Raw genomic sequence first — 24,169 nt, 5'->3', positions numbered from 1 at the left:
TCTCCCTATAGCTACAGGGATCATATCTTTTCACCATACTACACTTAGATGAAGCAAAATTAAATTTAAGAACCCTGAAGCACCCTACATGCACTGGTGGCTGGTTACCATTTACCTTGGGTGTGGCTGATGCATTGTGCTTATAGACTAACACGAAGGTTGTTTTTTTTTTTTTGGCTGGATTCAGGCATTCCTCTGTGATTTTCTAGTGGATAAATCTTGATTATCTATTTTTAATCTCTGGGTGTCTTCCACAGTGTGCTTTTTATCCCATATTCCTCCCATCACCCAAGAAATGATCATTACTATATGTGGTGTCTATCAAATGCTTAACTTATTCCAGAAAATAAAACTGAGTGTTTGTCACCTTTGTATATAGTCATGAAAGTTAACAGTTGATCAGCTTTGATTTTCTTTTTTTATTAGATCACAGACCCTTTTACATATATGTACAATATAGAACATTTTTCCTAAAATTTGGAGATCACATTCAAATTCACACTATTTCTGAGAAAAAAAAATATACATGTGGTGGAAGATGTGACTTTTTTCATTTAAACAGCGTCCCTGGTTTTACTCAGTTAGTTTCAAACAGGCAGGGGTGTCATAATGCCCGTTCCAGATTGAGCCATCCAGTCCATGTACTGCTCCCCAGCTCTCTCTCTGGTTCTCTTCCCCATTGTCAGAATCCCTGCTGCTTGGTTCCTGGAGCCTTGTAGGAGCTGTTGGAGTCGGCTCTGAAAGCGATACTCGTCCTCTTTTCGTTTGCCCAGAGTGAGGATCCCAGCGGCAGCATCATCCGTGAGAGCTCCACCCGGTCCCTTGTTGCCTGAGCGACACAGCAACACATAAAGGCGGCAGGGACGAGACGGTTCTCTGCAGCACTCAGACACGCTGTGAGCGTCACAGGCCAGCTGAGACAGTAGCAGCAGTAAGACCAATACCATGGCTTTCTGGTCATTAAAAGAAATTAGATTAAAAATATGATTTTTAGGATTAAAGAGGTATGAATATGAATAACAAAAAAATATAGAGTGCATGAAGTACATGTAAATATGAATTAATATGAAGTTGAATGGACAAATTCCAATGCATAATAAATATAAATCACTGAATTTATAATAAGATAATACTGAAATCTATTATAAACAATGATAATAAACCCAAAACACTAGTCAGTCAGTATCAACATGCCCATGCAACATGTTGGTAAGCTTAAATTTTAACCAACATTGCATAACATACAATACAAACAGCCCCCATTTAATGATAAAGTTTATAAGCCTGAACATATATGTATATAGCCAGGCATAATTAGTTAATTATCCTATATCATAGGGAAATTATTTCTATTCTTCTATTTATTTTTATCCCCTCACTCCTGGGTTACAGATGAGAAGATGCTGTATAATATAATGTACATATATACTTATCATTGGAGCTTAGTGACATGATAAAACCACATTTAGTAGGAAATGGTCAGTGTTAAATATTTACAGTAAAATGCATTAAATTTATTCCTCCACTACACTTGAAAATTGAATAACTGATACCAAATATCCCAAATTGTTTTTCAGTGGGCTGCTTATACCTTTAGCAGCACAAAAGGATACTAATGTAGAAAAAGCTATTAAAAAGAACAAACAAAAAATCAGCAAAGTAAAACCATGAAAATTTTAAACAAACAAACAAACAAAAAAAAAATGAAGCTGTCTTCTTACCTTGTTATTCATTTCCATCCCAGCAGCTCGTTGGAACTTGGTGGGGAACCACAACATCTGCTCTGTTGTCTGAAGGGAAGTCATCTGGTTCCAGGGGTAGAATGAGTGTCTTTTATATTGTCCTGTGCCATCCATCCCATCAGTCCTCTGGACGTCATTTAGACCAGTGACAAACGTAGCACAAAACCACTGATTCTCTTTTTTTCTGGTCTTTGCTCATTTGAAGTTTGCTGTAAAGCTCTCTGCCATTAATTAGCGGCCTATCCCAGGTCATCTCCAAGACGCCTGAGTGGACCTTTGATGCACTGCAGGTATGTTTTTGTGGCTGCATGCTAAAGGTTTATTAAGACATACCATTACAATGACTGGTGAGGGGCTGAAGTCAATTAGCAAATATATATATATTTTTTAAAAACGGATGCCCTTTCTCTGCTCTAATGACAAGTTCATTCAAAGTCTATGTTAATGAGGATGCATGGACTTTACTCTCTCATAGTGAAAGCACTTCACAAGAAAAGACCTAGAAAAAGACTTCCGGTAGGGTGTCAGGCACATCTGTGCACAAATAATCTGTTTTACAAATCAGGGACAAATTTGCAGCAAAAATAACAAGATAACAACTCTTAAAAGCAAATATTGAACCCTTGATTGTTTTTATCCTCACAACCATTTACTTAATGTTTGTTGCCATCTTATGGACAACAGGAAGCAGTGCTATCTCATTCATGATAAACTAAATGGCTTAAATCTATTTTAGTAATAAGGGAATCATTTAAGATCGATTGAGAATTGACTATGCATTACAGTGCACTTTTGTAAAGCTATATTGATTGTTGCTTTCAAATGGCTAGGTCTCTTTAAAAAAATAAAAGCAGTGGCACTGTGTGTGAACCCTGCACAGTAAAAACCTTAAAAAAAAAATCAGTTTAAAAATCTAAATAAAATTGCAAAGAACATCCATTTACATCCGTTTATCCCAGTTCATATAGCTACTTGAATGATTATTAAATAGTAATGAACAAGAGGAGACAGGAGAAACAATGAAGCCAGTTTTAATGGGCCACTTAAGAGATCTCTTACAGAATCCACACTCACTTTGAAGTGAAACACGTCAGGTTATTGTTTGACTGTTGTGTTGTGGTGCTAACCCCTAAACCTTTCATTCCAATCCCACATGCACTGGTTGGCTTGATCTGCACCACAGAACAACAGGTGTCAAATCACTGTGTATGTGGAAGTAATGTTAAAAAATACTTAGAATATCAATAAAACTAACAACAGTTATAATAATATCAATCATGAATGTCTCAGAATTATTATAGCAATATATGTTCCCTTCATACACTTTGCATACATTTTACATCTATAGTCACTTTATTCTTATAGACAGCAGTATCATGTTCCTGATGATCTTTGACCTCTAACAGGAGGGGTCAAATATTCCAGTTGTGACTGACTGGTGAACTCCGCCACTTAAGGACGTGCTCCATCCTAGGGACCAGGACATCAACTCACATAACATCATATACGTAGCCCCTAGGAAGGAGACAAAAAGATTGTGTGGGGAGTGTCCAAGAATGCCGGAGAACTTAAACCCTAAGAGAAATGACACTAGAGATCTGAGGGGCCTGATGAAGACTGACACCAGCAATAATACATCAGGGTGATTTTGTTTTCTATTTTAGCACTATAGCTGCTTATTTTGTGCTGAAATGGCCATTTGTGACCCCTACAGACTAGTAGAGCTGCTCTACTTTGTGCCACTAAAATTAAAATGGCCTCCTCTTCATCATTAAAATAAGTGAGGGTTTCCTGTATGTCTTAGTTGTGGGAGGGAAAGTGTGAATGTGAAGAAATAAACACTTGAAGACATGCCAAGGAGTCTCTGAAAATAAAAAGGCAAATTTGTGGCATTAAATGCCAAAGTGAGGTAAAGCCTGTACCCACAGAGCTAGAGTACATCGTGGAGGGGCTTAAAAATAGCAGTGCCCAGAGAGAGACAGGGATATGTAACTCACTGATGTTTTCAGCTGTTATCCTTCTGCTTTTCACTTCTAGCTGAAGTGTAGTATCTCTCTTCTCTTTTATATCTCTGGCCAACTCAAATTACCTCTCAAACTTGCGTCTCGCTTCTAACACGACGAGGCTTCCTCCTCATCATCATCTCTTTCAATTTCTCAGCAACTTCCTCCATCTCTCTTTCTTTACTGACCTCTTGCTTTCTTTCTACACCTTTCTGCTTCTCTATCTCACTGTCTCTCTTTGGGACGGATTCTCTGTGGGCACAGGCAGCAGGTCAGCAGGATCCCGCAGGACTGTCACTGACAGGCTCTTTTTCTTTCTCGGGGATGGTGTCGAGAGGTACTGCTGCCCTCTGCTGCTGGTTTTGGAATTGAAACTGGTGCTGGGGTAGCGGTGGCGGTTGAGGGTAGGCAGGTGGTTTTGGAACAGGTGGGGCCAGAGGAGGAGCCGATAGCTGGGGATGCAGCTGGGGATACTGCTGGGGATGCGGGTGCAGATAAGCCTGAGGTGCGGTCTGAGACTGGAGCTGATTTTGGGGTTGGCACAGCAGTGGAGGCGCTGGGTGGGTCTTGGCCTGAGGCTGCTGCTGTGTCTGCTGCGGCTGGTGGTGAGGATGGTGCTGAAGCTGTGGGGAAGCTGCTCCATTTTTACTGAGGCCACAGGACTGAGCTGCACAGTGGATCTGACGCAGAGTGTCCAGTGCCTCACTCTTTGCGTGCTTTAGCAGGTCAGCCTGGCCCTAAGAATTAGACACAGAAGAAGAAGCAGAAAGAAACATTTGTTAATATCACTCAACTATATAACATTTAAATGCATTCAAACAGCATTCCCTAAAGGCTACTTATACTAAGTCTATTTTAAATAACACCATCAATGCAATTTTCTTTTATCCCTCTTTTTTTGTTTTTTTTAGAAAATAGATTTTAATCTCTAAATGACCATTATCTGCATGACTTTTTAGTGAGAAGAAAGTAAAGGTGTTTATATTATTGCTTATTGTTAATGTATTACTCAAAAAGATGCAGAAGGGGGCAGTATGAAGCCAATGAACAAAGGCCTTTGGTTTCTTGCCAGCCCTTTGTACTGTTCCTCTCAGCTTGCAAGTACTGCTGGCATATGGTGGCAATGTTATACTACATTTCTGCTCTTTATTTGAACACCCCAGAGATGAAACCCTGCCATATGTGGAGGAAGTGGTCAGGGCAGGCATCCTGCGCTACGGCACTGTCAAGTCAATCTGGGCCACTGCCATGGCTGCCTCCCTCCTTAAGCTAGCTGTCTCTGCCATGTGGAAATGTGGTGGAGTTTTCTCCACAGGCAGTTATTTCTGTGTGTAAGAGGTGCTTATATTATTAGAACTGTCCAAAGGAAATGAAAAAAAAAGGGAGAAAGACCACACGCTTCGACAAACTCCCTCCACTTGAACAATCTAATTTCTTGACTCTTCCCCTCAGGGTTTACTCTCGCCAGATTCCTCCAGCATGTCCACTTCAACATCTGCTCACAAGAAAGTTGAAAGCAATTTTCCTTTTATCTGCGAATCTGCATATTTTACCTCCCTCGCACAGAACTTCGGTCTGTCTGACCTGCTGCGACAGCTTGCTGGGCTAACCTCCTTGTGAAGAGACACAGTCTGACCTGTTGTGGACCAGACTAAAATATAAATGGCGAAAGGGATAAAGTTCTTAGTGCCACAAGGCAGGTACAGCGGTATGACATACTGGGGTAAAACTAAAGGTGATGCTCTGCAGACGATGGCCTGCGATCTACTCGTTGGTGATGTTAATACACTGCAAGTGGCATTTTAGCTCAACCAATACAGCACGCAAACCTGGAGTATGAGCATGTCATATGTTTGGAATAAAAAAAGAAGAAGAAGGAGGAAAAAAAAAGAAATTATGTAAGTCATGACTCACCAGGCATAAAATAAGACAGCAAGAAGCTTATCCTGTGCTGCCTGAGTCAAATAACGGCTACACTTGTCTTTGAATGCATTCACCCCTACAGCTGGCCTAACGTTGTCCGCAGGAGGCTAAGCTGATGTAAGGACAGCTACTAAATCCCACAACTATATCCTCATTAAATTCTAGACCAGTGTCCTTTTTGTTTATCAGAAACGGACCACTCCTTTGAGAGAAATCAAGTAGTCAATAACCTGCTTCTAGGTATTATTTTTACATTTATAGACATTCATGGAGAGTTAGAAGAGACAGCAGAGTATAAGCATCATTGGGACATATAGATTGAGTCAGTTCTTATACTAAGGATTAACCATAAAAACAAGACATCTACCAGAATTTGATTTGATCACATATAAAAGGGTTAGAGTTACATTGGCTTACCACAGAAAAGACTGAAGAGGCCAAAATCTGAGTGAATTTAAGAGGAGGTTATTTAATTATATGTAACTGCCCGAGAAAACAGATTATAACACTAGAAAGTACAAACGTGAGTGATTTGGGAGACGCGTCTTTTTTCAAACCCTGCTATTCTTCAAAAAAGGACAGCAATATGGCTGACATTTGCTTCAAAGGATCTCTTTCTGTCTCTTTGATTTTTCTTTTCTCTTGACTAACTGGAACAATAAGTGGCAGAAATGGCCAAATACCCTCATTCACCATGACAGCCCCGAACTGACCGAAACTGTCAAAGTAAGGTTGGAGAGGGAGCTGGAGACAAACACTGACAAACAGATAGGACATGGCTCTTCCCTCGTCTTTCCTCTCAGCGTCCCACACTTCCATCTCTAACAACCAGCGAGTACTTCCTGGCCTGCTGAGAATCTGGAGAGGCTGACAGGTGAAATAATAACTGGGTACGGCTGCCAGCCTTGGCAAACAAGCACCAAGCTCTCACCAAATGTTCACTATGAGACGCAGATTACAACTGAAGAATGGGAAGAGGACAAGAAGGAGTTATGTGGGTGCCACCTTGTTGTTGAAAGGGTGGCTCATCACAGGAGAACAGACGAAACGGGGGGGAGACTGCGATCGGAAAAATAAGGTGTGTGAATGTGGTTAATACTGAGATAGATTCTGGACAGCTGGTCTACCTAAACAGCAAGGGCATAAATTGCACCATAGATGGGTGGAGGACATCATTTTAACCCTAACAGCAATGCAACTCCCTTTTTGTTGTTTTCCATCTTGCAAGACTGGCATGAAAAGGAGAAGACATCTATCTATCCTAATGCTCAAGCCACTCTGTCTGTACTTAGCATGTGGCGTTATTTTAGCGTTGCTATTACCGGCAGCAGTCGTAGAGGAAATGAGATGAGAGCATTGAGCAGCCTTATCTCCTGTGTCAAGGGGCAGGCAAAGACAAGAATGCATCATCATCAAGGCATGTCAAGGGGATCCAGTGTCTCCTTATGAGGAATAACAGAGCAGCATATGTGTGTCTACAAACAAGCGCGAACAATCCTATCATGTCTTGTCAAGATAGTTACACGACCAAATAAATAAAATGGTACTTGGACTCAACAGTAATTAATTAAGAGGTTTAGGGATTAGAGAAGAGGGAAATACAATTAGCCCAGTGAGCTTTCTTAAGACATTATGTTATTTAATCTCAGCAACATGGTCTCAGATTGCTTGTCCAGTTGGGTACAGTCCCCAAAGTAATCTCAACTGCACATTAATCAATTTAATAGTTGTACTTTATACAAATGGGGGGTTTAGATTAATTATTAGGCTTGTTGCTGTGTTGTGGGAGGGGTTCACTAACCTTCAGCACAGTGATGTTCCAAGCGTAGCTCTCCATAGCCTTCTGCAGTTTACGTCCTTTCAGACCCTCCTTTGCTCCAATGCGATGCAGGTCCTCGTGGAAGTCCAAACCTGGACAAAGACACAAGCAGGTGTGCAATGTAAATAAAAGCAAATCATATTAAAGTGGCAAAAATACAATGCAAAAAACACTTTTAGGCATAGTCTACATTGGAGCATTATATTTGTGTAAAAACAAATATATTTTTTTTACAATTTTTAGTAGAAGAAATTTCATACAAGAGTAAATATCCTCATACATGCAGACCAAGGAAATAACTACATTTTGCAATTTTGCAAAGAAAACCATGAAACAAAATATGCCTGCTGAGAAAATTTAGGTAAAGTGTCTTGCAGTGTACAAAACTCTGCCATAAATGCATTAATGCATATTAGTCCAGATCTGTTATGCATATAAATTCAGAGACATTATAAAATGCAATGACATACTGTAATATAACCATCTTTTAGTACATTTTATTGTTTTTTTCTTCTACCCACAACCAAGTTGGAGCGTTACAGTTGGATTTTAGCATACAATGTGTTGGGTTGCTATGGCTGTCTAAACAGAGGTCATATGAAGCAGGCTAAACTCTAATTAATCTATCAGTGCTTCCTGCTTCATTTAGCCCAGGCAGACCGTAACTAATCCCCTGGGCTTTAAGAGCAAACTCCTCCTAAACCTAAGGCTCAGCCTGCTTGTCAGTCTGTCCCTGACAACTGACCTTATGGTTCTCCAGCTTCGATTTACTGCAAAAACAATGATGAAACATAATACACTACAATTCACAAGAAGCCCGTCACCTCAAGTCATTCCTTCTTTAGTCTTTGAACATTTCCAGGTGGCAGGTACTGCAAGAAACCTCTTTTCAGGAACATTCTTTAGTTGAACTGGTGGAGAGTAGGAGACTTACTGTGCTGTCAGCAAGTATCAGAGCCGTACAATATCCACTGTTTTGTTAGGGGTTTTTTGTGTTTTAATATTCAACAAAACACCCAAAATTTGTGCTAGGAAAGTATGAGATGCCGTCTTGGTTTTGTAATGTAGCTACATCGTTCCCCATTTGACAAACTGTTTGTGTTGTCATGTTCAGAGTGCATCCTTGAAGCACAGAAACATGCAAGGGGATATAGAGGCCTCTCATTTTGGAAAACACAGTTAAGTAGTTAAGTAAGAAGAAAAATGAGACTATGTTGACTTTATGAAGTCAAAATAAAAAAATTAAATAAATAAAATAAAAACAAAATTACACAATTACCAGTTTTCAGGGCAAACCAGGCTGAACCATACCAAAAATAACTAATGTGCTATAATTTCCAAACATTGGTGATGTACAACCAATGCAGAATATCTGTTTCAGAGCCTGAAAGTTCTGCTAACAGGGATTAGGACTGATTTGATCTCGTAATCTGTTGTAGTTAATGGGCTCAGAGAGGAGCCAAGGAAGTTTGTGTTCACAGGACACGAGGAGTTAGGGTGGCAGGGAGCGGAGTAAGTCATGAATTTAGCAAATTAGCTAGAGGAGGTAACACAGCTCTTGAAGCATTTAATTTGGCATTATGAAGCTTTCCCTTCCCCTAACAGTCTCGATGTTGCTGTTCCTTAGTGTCACTTAAACTATGTGAAATTTGAGCTAATAAAAATGTGGCCCTGTAGCACACTCTGAACAGATTGAATTTTACGTTGAGAGAGCGAGACAGGGAGAGTGGGTCCTAAGGAGGACTTAGGGAATAATATATCTCTTCTGAGTAGCCAAACAAATGCAAACATATCACACACACACCTTAGTAGAGTAAAGAGCAGAGAGGGTTTTTGCCTTTGTAATGAGTACTGCAGCAGCACCCCTTCTGCTTCAAATGCACATACAGTGGCTTCAGGCAGAGAGACAGAAAGGTAAGTAAATAATAAAATCAAACAGAACCTTCAAACAGGATCTGATGAAAAGAAATAATGAATAAAAAGATAGGAAATGCTCTGAGTGGGGAATGCATGACAGTCAGATCAGTGTTTCATTAATTTATCTCTATTCATACACACTGCAAAGCCCAAACACAATGCCATGAAGCAGAACATGGGATATTCCAGCTGCTGATGAGCTGGGAGAAAAACTGGTTAAATCCAAGGAAGATAAAGGGAGGGAGAGTTCTTCATCTTTTCTATTGGCAATAAAATAAACAGTGCTGACTAAAACAGTGGTTCATCATAGCGAAAACCTTTGCAAGGAAGAGAACATCAATAAATACACATGGTAGGGCTGGCAGAGAGGCAGCGGGTCTTTAACTCATACAGTAAGCTTGCACCTGTTCCTGGACCTGCCTTAATATGGTATGATGCATGGCTATATTCAAGCCAGATGCCTGAACACCTCGCCACCAGACGTGGAATACATAGAGGTGCCAAGAAATACAGCTGGTGCCCCCTTTTCAATAAGGGGGGCAGGAGGGTGTGCTCTAACTTCACTCCTCAGCCTCCCTTTCTCAGAGTCCTTGGGTTCTGAGTTTTCTATAAATTACTGTTCTATTGGTTTTGAGAATCACTTGTTCTGAGTTTTTGCATTTCCTGGTTGGTTCCTTTGCAATGATTTTATCTGGCTTCATTTTCACTTCTAGTTCTGTTCATGGTTATACTTTGGTTTATATTTAAATCCTTGAGTTCCTGCCTCCCTTGTGTTTCCGTGTCTTGTTTAGTCTTTGTGTTTTGCTACTTCCCATTTTTATTGTGGTAGTCTTTTGTCTCTTGTGCTTGGTGTTTAGTTTTACTTCCTTTTGAGTCATTATGTTAAGTTATCCTCGGCTGTGTTCTCACGTGCTACCTCTCCCTCATTATCTTGTGAGTATATGTTGTCTCTGTCTCTCCTTGTCCTTTGTCATATTGTCCCTCACTGCTGTGTGTTCCCTTGCTCCATGGTTTCAGGTATTTGGAATTCCTGGCTTTTATCTGCGTACATTTTTGGCTTTTGTTTACTCTTTGCCTGACAGCATTAAAACAGTCTTTTGGAGTTATTCCCATTTCCCCCGAGTCCTGCATGAGGTTCCACCCTTGCTCCCACACGGCCAATCCATGACACCCTGGGAAGGTCTATGCCAGGTTACCAGAGAGGAGTGTTCATCTGTTAGTCGAACCTTGGATCCAGGAAGAACAATGCATTCAAGTTTGCTCAATGAGAATTTGGAGAAAGCACTCGACTGCATTTCTCAAAGTATAATGTGAGGCATGGTTCAGGACTGCTTCAGCTTCAGCCCATTTGGTTTCTGTCCAACTGCAGTGAGAGCTTGATTCGCTCTGAGGCAACAAGTCAGACTCATTCCCTGTGAGTACTGAGTTCACTGGGCTGCCCTTTGGCACCAATTCTGTTAAAATCTTTTATGAACAGAATTTCTAGACACAGCTAAGGGGTAGATGATGTCAGTATTGGTGGTCTCCCAATCTTTCCTCTTCTTTTTGCAGATGTGGTTCTGTTAGCTTCACCGAGTCATGATCTCCAGCTTGCACCGGGGAGTGTGAGAAATGAGAATCAGCACCTTTGATTTTAAGTCAGAGTATTTCAGGGTCTTGTTAATGAGTGAGGGGAGAGCAGAATAGGAGATTGACAGACATACTCTTGCAACATCTGCAGCAATGCAGATGCTGTACTGGTATGTTGTGGTGAAGAGAGAGCAAAGCGGGAAAGCGAAGCTGTTGATTTACTGGTCCACCTACGCTCACCTATGGCCACAGGCTGTGGGTAGTGAACGAAATAATGAGATCGTGGATATAAGTGACAGAAATGACTTTCCTCTGAATGCCTGGATGTGTGGGCTCAGCCTTAGAGACAGGATAAGGTGCTCAGCTTATCTCTCATTGGGGAGGGGCTCAGAGTATGTACTTCTCCACATTCTCCTGGGCGCTTCTTAGGTCAGGTGTTTTGGGCATGTCCCAATGGGATGAAGCCCAGGGGAAACCCACCACATGCTGGAGACATTATATCTCTCAGGTGGCTTAGGAACACTTTGGTGTCCCGAAAGAAGGGTTAAAGGATGTGGCCAAGAAGAGGGAGGTCTAGGCATCTCTGCTTAGACTCTTTCTCCCACGACCAGGATGTGTGTATTTAAGTATTTATATCATCTGATCACCAAGTATATCACTTTCATAATAAAGGTACAGTCATGCCACATTTGCATCTGAAAATGAATGCTCTGTTCTTTGTGATGTGAGTAAATTGGTGCACTGACAAACTAGTACACCACGACACATACACATCTAAATTAATTCTGAACACAACAAAGCTTATGCGTTACATTTTTGAGAAACACTGCTGGAACAAATCTTTAAATAAGCTAGTGAAGCAGAGGCTAGTGGGGAGAATGACTGGAAACCGGGCTACCCACACACAGATTAGATATGCATGCAGACAAATAAGCCAGTGTACACAATGTGCACAAAAACACAGTGGTAGCATCTGGAGGTGCCAGAGTGTGCATCCCAGCTGTTTTCCTGGTCCCACATTAGCAACGTGTGTGATAGTGAGCCATCAATAGTGCCCAAGGGGAATTATCTAACACCTCTCCATCCTCATCAACACGTCAGCTTCACTGCCCAAATTGAACTGATTAGCTGCAATAATAACTGGGAAAAACTGTGCACAGGAAGGAAGGAGGTGGTGCTGCTGAGACTTAAAAACCACAGCAACCCCAAACTATCCATTTTTAACTTCCTACTCTTAAAATGAGGAATGTGCCAGTGGGCAGGTTAGGATTTAAGAGGATAGTTTGGGCCTCTCATTCAGATCGTGGCCATTGGTGTGATTATGGCTTTGTCACAACAGCATTTAGCTGATGAGCAGAGAACAATTTTAATGTCTAGGGCAAAAGTGTCAGGTTCAATCACAGGTCCTAAAATTAATGAGTGCATGTGCTTACATGAAGCGAACATACTCACGCATCCTACTCCACATTCTCTTTTGGATACTGACAGCCTGCCGTCCATTAGCACCTTTTCTGCTTCTCACACAGCCATTATAACAAAATTATAACTTCGACTTCTGGATTGATCGTGAGGACAAAACCTTCTATTCCGTGCAAATCCATCATTTCGCGCTTCACATGCCTCTCACTGACTCTCTATGTTCAGGCTGATGCTACTGTCATTGTCAGTATGTACATAATCATATGGTTGATGAAATGGCTTCTGAAGGATGCATTCAGTACTTGTCAATCTATCAAGAGAGGTAAATTCATGCTTTCCAAGCCATCAGAATGATGCAGAGATTTGGTGGGGGAGTCAAACCCAGTGCAATGCATGGCTTTTCTTTTCTCCAGGGGTAAGAAATCATTTTAATGAGCTGAGACACAGGTTAAGAACATGATAAAAACAAGGGGAAAGTCTGTTTAGGGACAGTGACACTGTAGCATTACTGCAGAAAGTCTGTCTAGAATTTTATTTGTCCACCAACATATATTCTGTCATTTTAGAGAAGTTTCACAACAAGCAGCTCAGTATGTTTTGCTTTGCGTTATTAAGCTGTTTTTAGTTTCATATTTATATTAAACTAAACATCTGAACACTTAAAGATGAAGCAGCATCTTTTATATGTTACAGTAAAATAATCCACAATAACCTTAGAGTATATTGAATTTCAAGTGCTCCAACAGGGAACTAAAAGCCTGCGACTACGGTCGTCTGTCAGGTTTGTGATCACTGATCATTAGTCGACTTCTGGTTAGTATAAAGTATAGTGTAGTATAAAGTATAAAGAAATAAAAAAGTCCAAATTAGCATGTGATTAAGCAGGTGACCTTTGTGCATGAAGCAAAATGTTGGGGTTTGCTTCCATGTTCATCTGCTGGTAGAGGGTTAGATAAGAGAAGTAAGATTTGCAAATACTGGCAAAATTTATCAAATGAGGGTTTTCAAGATTTCTGCCAACAGCAGATTTTAAATTTAAGGAACCACCTGAACCACCAATACTGCTTATGCATCAGTACATATACATACACTCAGTGTCCCCTTTATTAGAAGGGCCTGTTCAACTGCTCATTAATGCAAATATCCACTAAGTCAATTACATGACACAACTCTATGCATTAAGTCAGACAGACACTGTACAACAGCTTGCTGAAGTTCATGCAGGTGAGTTAAATGACTTTGAAAGTGGGTTGTTGGTGCCTGACAGACTAGTTTGATTATTTCAGAAACTCAGAATAGCCAGACTGTTTTGAGCTCATAGCAAGGCAACAGTAACTCAAGAAAACCAATTGTTACAACGAAGGTTTGCAGAAGCGCATCTGTGAACACAAAATACCTCAAAGCTTGAAGCTACAGCAGCAGAAAACCACATCAGGTGCCACTTTTGTCAGCTAAGAACAGGAAATTGAGGCTATAAGTCACACAGGCTCATCAAAACTGGACAACAGGAAACTGGGAAAAAAACCGTCGCCTGGTCCAATGAGTCTCTAATACCGCCGTGACATTCCAATGGTAGGGTCAGAATCTGGTGGTGGTGTCATAGTTTGCCCTCAAGAATGTTCTAACACAAATACAAATGTGTATTTTTTGTTCTTTTCAGTGATACAGAGACACAGTGACACACATAAATATGAAACTAAAAACTGTGTTGCTGCACAGGGAGCAATCTTACAATATTAAGCCAATTATTATGGCATTGCAGCAAGTGAAGCTGCAAAAACTAAACAAGTATGGTATGAAATACTGGTGTTAGGTTCACTCTGCTCTGTTTATTCTAAGTTAAAATGACTTAATAAAGGCTAACTTGCCTTTATATTCACTTAAGTCAACAAGATTAGATTTCTTTTAAAGCTTAGAATTCCCATTTTCCAATTTTGATTTTAGGTAATAGGTAACTTTATCCATAAAAAGCCAAGTAAGTTAAATTTTCTAAACTCTGTTGGGGAAAGTGTTTGTTTTGCTGCCTGCTGTAATGTTATACTGTGTCACTGAAAACGATTGCTCTTTGGCCAACGTGTTTTTATTTTTCTGCCTCATTTACTGCCATCAAAACTACCATGAAAGTATGGACACGCATACACACGGAGGAGATGTATATTTGAGAACTGCATGGTTTGGACTGAGGCATGTGTGTGAGTGCTTGGGGCAGAGGGAATTAGAGTGAGTAATAGGAAAAATGCTGTGTTTGGCATGCAGCTGAGGCCCCTCAAGGCTGTTGCTCCTACCTTTTGTGTCCCTGTATGTTTCTTTTAACTTACATTTAGAAAAAAAATATGTAACTCCATATTTAGGAACTTTAATGTTTGCATTTCATTTGGATTGGAAGGCTTTTGATGAGCCCCTTTGAATGTTATTTCAGTTATGTCAGAGAAGCATACATTTAATCTACAAAACAGAGCAAGGTTCATTTATTACTATTCCGTTTAAAAAATTTTCATGTGTCTGCAGCAGCACACAAAGCTGAAACCTCTGACTTTTAGCAGACACTGATGTGATTGCGGCTGTGGCTGTGTGAGGCTTAAGCTTTGCTTAACTCTCCTGTCATCGCCTTTGAAGATGCTTCTAGCTCTGCACTGGGGAACCTTGAAGCGGGAGGGCATCTCTATGATTGAAGCTCCAGGGTTTAGCCTACTTCACTGTGTAACTGCGCTGCACAAATATCAGCTTGGCTTGCTGTGGTCAGGGGTGTTAAGCATATGTCTGCCTCTGAGTGACACCGGGGAGTAAAGCAGGCTTAAAGTGGACTTAATGGCCTCAAGATACTGGGTTGACATGAGCCAATTAGCCAACCCCAGTTTTCACACATAAAATGTAAAATAAAATACACATTTTCAAGTTCACACCAGGTCTATAACGGAGCCAAATCTGCAGGTTCATTAGTTTATTATTCATGTTCATTAGTTTCAATCATGTCTTTGGTTTCCTGTAGCCATAAAATGTCTTAACATGAAAAATGAAGATGTCACTATTCAAACTGAGCTCCTTTTCGAGGAGCTCTTCAGCAGAGGCACTGCTGCATAGAAAAGCAGCAAGGCAAATGAGGAAGAATTAGTGCTGAATTTAAAAGAGGCTCGAGAAGACAAGCCACAGGATTTCTTGATTTTAAGCCATTTCTCCCTTAATGATCTTATTATGGTCAATTTTATCCTCTCTCCTAAAACACTGGACCTCTTGCATCAAGCAGCCCTTTTAAAAGACTGCACTGATAAAATGCTTTGCTAATTCAGTCCTTTCTCACCGTTTTCCATCCCTCCCCCTCTTACTGCACACTTTGTCAAACCTTTTCATTTCTCTCCTCCTCTCAAAGGATGTTTATGCTCTCTGTCCTCTTTCTCCTGCAGCCCTTTGTCTGTGTGGCTGGATGATTGTTTTCACCTGCCCACTGACATGATTACTACTCTGCTGACTCACTGATGATGGCCTGCTCTATTGACAGCAGCCACGGCTGTTGATGTTGATGCAGATGCTGTAGGAGTAGACACACTATGCTCATTCTGCTGGGCAGGAGGACATGACACACAATATGTTTAAAAGGGTGCGGATGCACATTCGTAAATCACATGATTCATTGGGATTAAAGCAGAGAAGCTAAAAACATCCATCCCTCCTTAAATAAACACAGGCTGTTTTCTTGTGGATCTTATTTTTCTTAAACAAATTAATAAAATGTGCCAGTAAGAGAGGTAATTTAAATCATTTCTCATAAATTTTGTCCTTGAATTATGAGTCATTTTCATCACAGTAGCAGAGAGATTGCAGTTTCCTGCTTTGCTTCATAGAAACACTTATATTTTTAAGTGTCATAAGAAGAAAGATTTTGAATACAGGAAGGAACAGGACAATATCACACATTTTTAACAGCCTACGGGAAGGATAAATATCAACTTGACTCAAGTTTCCAGTTATAAATATAGATTTTGTCATGGAATGTTGCTGCTAACACCCCGTTTATCTCAACCTCTTTTTTAAAAATCCTTATTTACACGTCCATATCTTCTTTTTTTAAATTTGTTTAGATATTTAATGAAAAGGCATAAAGGTCAGCATTTTTCTGAGTTTAAACAGTGACTAAACAGTGGTACATACCTGCTCGTTGTGCTTGTGTGAGCTTGGAGTAGACCACATCAGCTGACTCAATCAGCGTTTTGCTGGTTTGGATCAGCTACAATAAAAAAAAAAGACATGGAGTTAATTTGTAGAACACCTTAATGCCCTACCAGGGCCTCCCAGTATAGAAAAGAAATCAACCTCACCATTAAAAGCAATGGCAGAGTGAATAAACTCAGTCATCTAAACCTTGGATTATTTGCATTCATGTGGATATTACCACCCTCGACTCCTAAGGCAAAGGCAATCTCCAACACAACATGACTACCCCCGCCCCCCTCCGAGACAGGACAATGTTCCTTGGATCAGTGCAAGGAACATGAAAAAGAGCTCAAGGAATTCATTCAGCTTCTCCAGATCCCAATCCAATCGAGCATCAGAGGGATGTGCCAGAACAAGCCCAATCCACGGAGTTCAGAGACCACAACCCCAAGCGACACCCTCCAGGTCTGAAAAAATGAAACCACACTGGAAGAACCCCCAAAAACTCGAGTGGATTGCCATTCATTTCCTATGGCGCTCACTTTTGATCGGGAACACCACAGGTGTAACTAGGTTGATAAAAACACTCACAATTCAATGAAAGAGGTGCTCATCACTTTCATATTTTCAAGTGCATAGTGTGGAGGATGTCATAAGGCCTTGAGGCAATCAGATGTAAAACACAATATTTATGAGTGTTTTAAGTTGCAAAGTTGTAAGTTGTAAAGATTTGAGTCGAACAAGACAGGAAGCTTTTAATGATAGAGCTATGATACTGATAAGTCTGTTAAATTACAAAGTCAGCATTTTTGCCAGCTTTCTTTCCAGTCTTCAAAGCACACACTTTCAGCACTACATTATATTTACTCTATAGTGTTTTTACTCTCACACACGTTCACACCGCACTGTATTATGTGTTTAAAAGCTGCATAATTTTCTGTGGTATAGTTTTATCTTCCTTTGTAAAATCAGCTGCTCTACTTCTGATATACTCCTTCATGTCTGTGATTGATCAGATGCTGCCAACACCGCTCCTTTCATGTGAACGAGCAGGGGGGAAATCTTGGGTTAACTTAACGAGTTGATAACCAGCTTTGAGTGACTGCTTATCCCAACTGCCAGTATTAGGGTAAGTGAATCCAGATAATGGAAAGATAGTCTGGGTATGCTTCGTAATACAGGGCTCTAAGCAACAGGATGGACTGCCAACGCTACAGTGCCTGTCATCCCCTGAGGTAGCTTATGTCAGAGCTATTTTGGCAGGTTAGTGGTTTTAATGTTGTGGTTAATCAATGAATATAAAGATGAGAACAAATAAAAATGCTAAGAGGTAAACACTTAAAAAAAAATTTGAGTTGTCTTTTCTGCCACATTGTTTTTGTTCATTTATAACAGATTTGATCCCCTCAGTCAGGGCTCAGTTTGAAGTACTTGGAATGAGCTCTTAATTGCTACGTTTACAGGGACAATAACAATTCAGCCTAACCCAATTAAGGCAACAAAGCTGCTATGTAAATGTCTGATTAGATTAACTCTGGTAAGATCATAATCAGAAAATTCTTTCCAATTAATTGGGCATATAAACAACACGGCTGAGATTTCCTTTGTCTTTTATGTAATTATATAAGTAAGTTGGGTAAAATTCACGAGACGAATGTACTTGCAAGCAACGTGTTTGGTATGTCAGCGGTTAATGAGTCTTAAAGCAGACATTATTTCCTAATTATCTAACAAAACATGCTTTAGACAGGTCTCTCTGTTAGTATCAGTATTATTAATGGAAAAGTTATACTCTCAGCCATACACATCATATCACAGTGCTGATGAGGAGCAGCTGGACTATCGCTACAGCACAGAGGAGGAGGCTAATGAAGTTTCACACTCCTGTGGGAGACAGGAAGTGGACTCTCATAGTGTGTGTGTGTGTGTGTGTTTGTGTGCATGCACATGCCTCTTCTTGTTTTGATCTTTTCAAGAAAACTAGTTTAAATGCAGAAATTATGCAAAGGGAAGCCATTTGGGACAAAAATGTCATTATGAGTATGGTTTAAGATTACAATAGAAATAGAAAAAATGTTCCTGTATAATATGTCATCAATCTATATTTCTAAATGAAAAATCTTCACAAAATCCCATACACTGGAGTTAGTACTGTTAATTTCATGGCCATTTATAAAAGTGAAAAAAATATGCAACATATCTCTAAGCTGCATTACATTCTGGTCTTGTAAGTAGCTCACACTGACAAAGTCCCAATTGTGGGTGACTCGGGACATGAACTACAATCTGAAATTATACAGTAAACGGCCTTGTGTTGGCAGCCACGCTCTCTTGAAGTTACAAGCATTTACAAACAACACACACGCACGCACGCACACACACACACACACACACACACACACACTCTAAGTCCTCTGTTCTTCAGCAGGGAGTGTGGCAACAAGCCAATCTCAGAGAAGCAAACACAGCTGCCAAGGCCCAAGCTTCGGGACAAGACTATAGGTTACTGAGCATCCAACATTTTATTAGCTCCTTAGACCTTGGGTATCAGCTGTAGAACCGCAAACCTCTAACATTACACAATTAACAGAACAATTACAAGTGCTAGAAAAAACACTGGGAAATAAATCGGGGAAGGTGACAGGATTTGTCACGAGAGAGAGAAAGAGAGAGAATAATGAACATCAAACAGACACTTGCACGTGTATGATTTTGCCATCTTTTTTCTAAAACATAGAAACATGAGAGTTGGGACCTGTCTTTTAGCTTCTTCCCCAAAAACCTTTTTGTAAGTAGACTGGAGAGTTGGTTTGATAGGACCAAGCCTCCTGCTCTGAAGCCAAAGTAGACTATACTGTACGTGGAGCTGTGCCCTGTGCTCCTACTGATGTGTGCGTGCATCTGTAGGTGTCAACAGCAGGAGCGCTGTTGACCTGAGCAGTGTGCATGCTACAACCTTTTCCTCACCACTCGTTCACTTCATCAGCTCCCACTAAGTCTCACAAGAGAGGAGGGCAGGACAAACAGCGGGTGATGACTAATTACAGGCAGCGTCCTCCAACCCCCTTTCTGAGCACAGCCAATGTCGAGTGGGTGAAAAATATGGTTTTCTTGCAAGAGAGGAGGCAAGACAGAGAAGGACGTGTGAAATAATACATTGAGTAGCTGAAGCTATACAATCTGGCTGGTCATTGAGCTGGTTTGAGCCATGTTTAGAAGCCGTGTAAAACTCAACCAGCTGTGTTAACGCCTGAAATGTTAAGCAATCAGGCAATAAGGCAGGGAACAAGTTTACTCTCTGCTTTGCCTTTTTTTCTAGTTTACCTTTGTAAGCAGAGCATGTATGAAAATCTGCACGGGGCAAGAAATGCAAATCACATCATCCCAGCACAGACTTTGTTGTTACACTTGAAGGCTTTATGCTTTGAGATTTCATCTTTACCCCAAATTGATATTTACTTGGATGCTGCACGATAAAGGACAGGTGTTACTGTCTGTCCTCACACACGCAGCGCGAAATGTAACCAAGTGTGTCTGAATGTTTGTGTGAACTGAATTTTAATAACTGAAATTAAAAGGAAAACACAAAAGTACTTCCAGTGCAAAATTCAGATCCATTCACATAACATTTACGCACATCTGTATTATTAACGCATTTGTTTGCCTGACAGTGTCAAAGGTTGTGGCATTCACTTTTTTCTGTGTGTGCTGGTTTTTTTTGTTTGTTTGTTTTTTTACCATGTCATAGGCGTTCAGTACTTTGCGCAGCAGCTCAGGCACAACACCCTGAGCTTCCATGGTGGGATAGGTCTCGCTCAGGTCCACAGTTACCCTCAGCGATCTCTCGCTGTTCATCAGCCATGTAGACACCGTCAGGATACACTGCTTCATGTTGGCTGCAGGGGTCAGACCACAGAGCTCCTTGAAGGACACCATTGCGTTCTGGGAAGAAAGCACCCACATAAGAAAATAGGAATCTGGTCATAAACAGGTACAAATGGTGGACATAAAAAAGACTGTGTGACACATTTGTGTGGGCATTGCTCATTAATTTCAAGATCCTCCATTAATTAAAAGTTAATGTTAAACTACAAATAAATCAATAAACATAAATATTCTATAAACAGCATTCTGTGCCCTTGTTTGTCATTGGTCTCAGAATAGCTACTACAGTGTTTATCTCAACTATATTGCACTTGGTGACTGATGAAGTCATAGTTGTCCTAATAGAATACAACTACATTTTACAGATCAGTTTAAGTAAAGAGATTTAATAAAGAGAGTTGTGAGTTTCCCGCCTGATTAGAAACAAGATAATTCAGCACAGTGTTTTTCTTGATGACCACGATGACCCCTAAAATTATTCCCACTTCCTATAATATCAGTCTGCTTAAAAATAAATCATCTAAAATCTCTATCTCAGCAAATCGTGTTTATATGCCTATCACATGAGCGTGATCCAAACCTCAGTCGCCTTCTTGTCACAGATTCAAGAGGCCTTGAGCATGATACTGAATCTTGAAGTACTTCCATTGATCAGTATGTGTCACTGTAGTAAGTGCAATGTCATCGTCGACAAGGATTTTTTCCAGCCAAATCTTTAAAAACCTTGGGTAATTTTGCCTTTTTTAGTGTCTTACAGGTACTTGCTTGCGCAGTTAACTAAAACAAAATACAGAATTCTGAACAGCTGTCAATAGCACCTTAAATAAAACTGAAATGTGTTTATAGACATGGAATTTATTTGCAACCTAATACTGAATCTGCTTACTAATTCCTCAAAAAGAACCCATCTAACATAAACATTTAGTAAGCACATACTCTAATTTCTTCTTTTGCTAGCATGGGAATTTAAGCAAGCAGACCTTATCCTTGAGAACGAGTGAGGTGAGAGAAGAGAAAGGGACGGAGAAAGGGAAGCAGTGTGAGCAAACAGTCATGTTTGAAGCATGAGTAACTGAAAAAGCAAATAAAAGGAGAGACAGTTAATGAGAAACACTGAGAAAACAAAAAGGTATTAGAGGGTGTTAAAATTTAGTGACGAAAGAGAGAATATGAGATAGCAAGAAAACAGTTTAGCAAAAACAAGCTGGTGTCAGTGTTTGGAAATCAGTCCACATAGTGGAGGCTGCTGCTTGGGAAACCAGCTGTCTCCCTGGGCTAGGCCTGCAGAAAAATCCCCATACGTTAGAGGACATGCTGTCACTGGGAGGCCCAACCTTACAGTAGACAAAGAGGGTGGTCAGAGGAGACAGGATCTGTATGCCGAGCACCATACACGGTTAACACCCCTTGGACCGCTGAGCACAGCTACAGAGAAACACAATGGTGGAAGTGGGACAGCTCTGGGGCTCTGGATTAAAAACCACTGTGTGATTATGCGTGTGCCTGAACGATCAGCATGTGTGGCTGCATGTGTTTATGTCTCAGTGTGGTCTGAGCTAAAGTTATTAACATTCATTATGTTTTGTATAATTCCTCGCATGTGTGCTTGGGACGACACGAGTAAATGTTTTTTGATAATTGTTGAGCAATAAAAGCTGCAGTCTTTCCAAGCCATGGTGTTACAAAACCCAATGAGAGGCTTGTGTTTTTAATTACTCCCTTCCCCACTTTGTTCCTCTTCCAGCATTTCCCAAATGGGAGCTCTGTGTCCAGTTAGGACCTTGCTTTTGTTTCAGTTTGCCCTTTTCTGTCTCTCTTTCTGCTTCTATCTCTGAATCTCTCTCTTCTCTCTTGCCCGCAGCACTAAGTGATGGTGAACGCGCCAATGATGGCCCACATGATTTTCGGCAAATAAAAAGAAAATCCAGGCTGGCAGCAGTTCTCATCCATCAACACTTTATAACATTCACGGGCAGCAGCACTCAGAAAAGGACTTTATTCAAGTCTACGGCAGAAGTAATTAATCTGCTGCGTAGATAGATCCACATATTAAAAATGCCAACTTATTATAATAGCCCACTGGTCAATGTTCATGGATTCCCTTAGTCTTTTTAATATTCAAATGTACTTCTTGTTCCTTTGTTATTCAAAGCAGAACACCTGGAAGCTTTGCAGCTTAAGGATGAAGGAGTCTTAGAAGAGCTAAGTGAGGTGAAATAATGCTTTTTATTTGAAAGAATGAAAGCAATCAAATAATTCATTTTGCTTAATATATTAAAGAAAATAAGCGTGTGTGCACACTGAGTACAACAGATATGTTTTTTTAAAGAGTGTCTAGTTGTCACCTTGTGGGTATTTGGCCACAGATCCTTTTATTCAGCTGTCTCCAGATCCACAGAACCGCTCTCTCTGCAGCTGGTCTGTACAAGCCCTTCCCATTTGTCCATTATTTTACATTTAAAAGGCAATATGCCTCATTCTAAAAACACCTTTATTTGTTCTCTTTAAAGCCTTCCTCATAACTTCACCTCTTTCATCAACTTTTATCTCTTCGTTTCAAAAAGGCGAATTTACATTTCAAACCAGAGGAAAATGTGGTTTAATAAGAGGTGCCAACACGATCGCATCAGCTGAACACACGTTCACTTTCAACCACCAAGCATTTTTCATGAAGCCTTATAAATTAAAATTCTAAAGCCATTTGTTATGAGAGATGAATCATAGCTACAGAACAGAGTCTGTAGGGTCTTAACTGTGACACATGGCATGCCTGCAACGAAATACTTAATCTGCATTAGTAATTTTATTTGACTCTTACAAAAGTAAGAATATTTATTAGGCTGTCAGAGATTTATAAGACAGATTGGGCCATATTTCATGACTTATTAATAATTTCTGCTGACAGACATCAAAGTAAAGATTAAGAGGACCTTATGACAAACTCAAGGTTTTGGTTCATGCTAAAAAAAACCAAAAACATGTGATTATGCCACATGTCAAAATGTTTTGTCAAGCTGGGGATTTTTTTATTTATTTCGTTTATTTCCGTCAGTGGTGCTGACTAACTGCTTGTATTAACAGGTTTAACTACACTTTTTTTTTTTTTGAACAAAGAAAATACCGTACTTTCCTATTATTCCTCTTCTGCATTACAGGATCAGTTTCACCCTAGAACACAAAAATATTTTCTCCCATGCTGATAGGAATAATGAAGCCCTTTTTCAGAACATGCCCATTTCCACAACAAAAAAATGCATGACTGCATGCCACGGGATCTCTAATCATCATTACATCTCTGCTAATTTAGTTCAGTCTGTCTTTTGTTTGCTTTACCATTAGACTGAGGTTGCTGCTATCTCAAGACAAACAGACCTCATGATCACGATACGTGGAAGCGATGTGTTGCATGCACCTCGAATTTAATTTCTACTTATAAAAAAAACAATCATCGTTACATATTTGATTCAGTCAAGTCGGGCACTATAAAAATTCACCAGTTATACAGCAAATGTATTGAAGAACTAACTTTTTACCCCTTAAAAGCCTACTAAGAGTATGCCTGGAGGCTCTTCTCTGAACTGAGCCGCTTCTGTCATATTTCAAACTTATTCTCACATTTTGTTAACAAAGAAAATATCACTACTTTGTTTGATGTGCACAAGTGTGTAAAGTGATTTACAATAATGTTTTCAAACTAGAGATTAAATCTCTCATTTCTCTCCAGCGATGGGCTCCTTTACACA

General features: G+C 40.2%; 1 protein-coding gene and 1 pseudogene across 1 annotated transcript; both read right to left on the bottom strand.

The window, feature by feature from the left end:
• Positions 1-539: 539 nt before the first annotated feature.
• On the bottom strand, positions 540-2,026 carry hcrt (hypocretin (orexin) neuropeptide precursor). The gene is made up of 2 exons (XM_063470790.1): positions 1,722-2,026; positions 540-953 (listed from the first exon to the last, which is right to left on the bottom strand). The coding sequence occupies exons 1-2, from the start codon at positions 1,854-1,856 to the stop codon at positions 588-590; spliced, it is 501 nt and encodes a 166-aa protein (XP_063326860.1). The 5' UTR covers positions 1,857-2,026; the 3' UTR covers positions 540-587.
• A 743-nt stretch (positions 2,027-2,769) lies between these two features.
• Positions 2,770-24,169, bottom strand: part of LOC134626775 (inactive phospholipase C-like protein 2) — a 92,581-nt pseudogene continuing 71,181 nt past the window's right edge.

This window comes from Pelmatolapia mariae, linkage group LG4 (assembly GCF_036321145.2).
Source record: "Pelmatolapia mariae isolate MD_Pm_ZW linkage group LG4, Pm_UMD_F_2, whole genome shotgun sequence".
NCBI classification, from domain to species: domain Eukaryota; kingdom Metazoa; phylum Chordata; class Actinopteri; order Cichliformes; family Cichlidae; genus Pelmatolapia; species Pelmatolapia mariae.
Note: the sequence above shows the minus strand (reverse complement) of the source record. Positions and strands in the feature narration are given on the sequence as shown.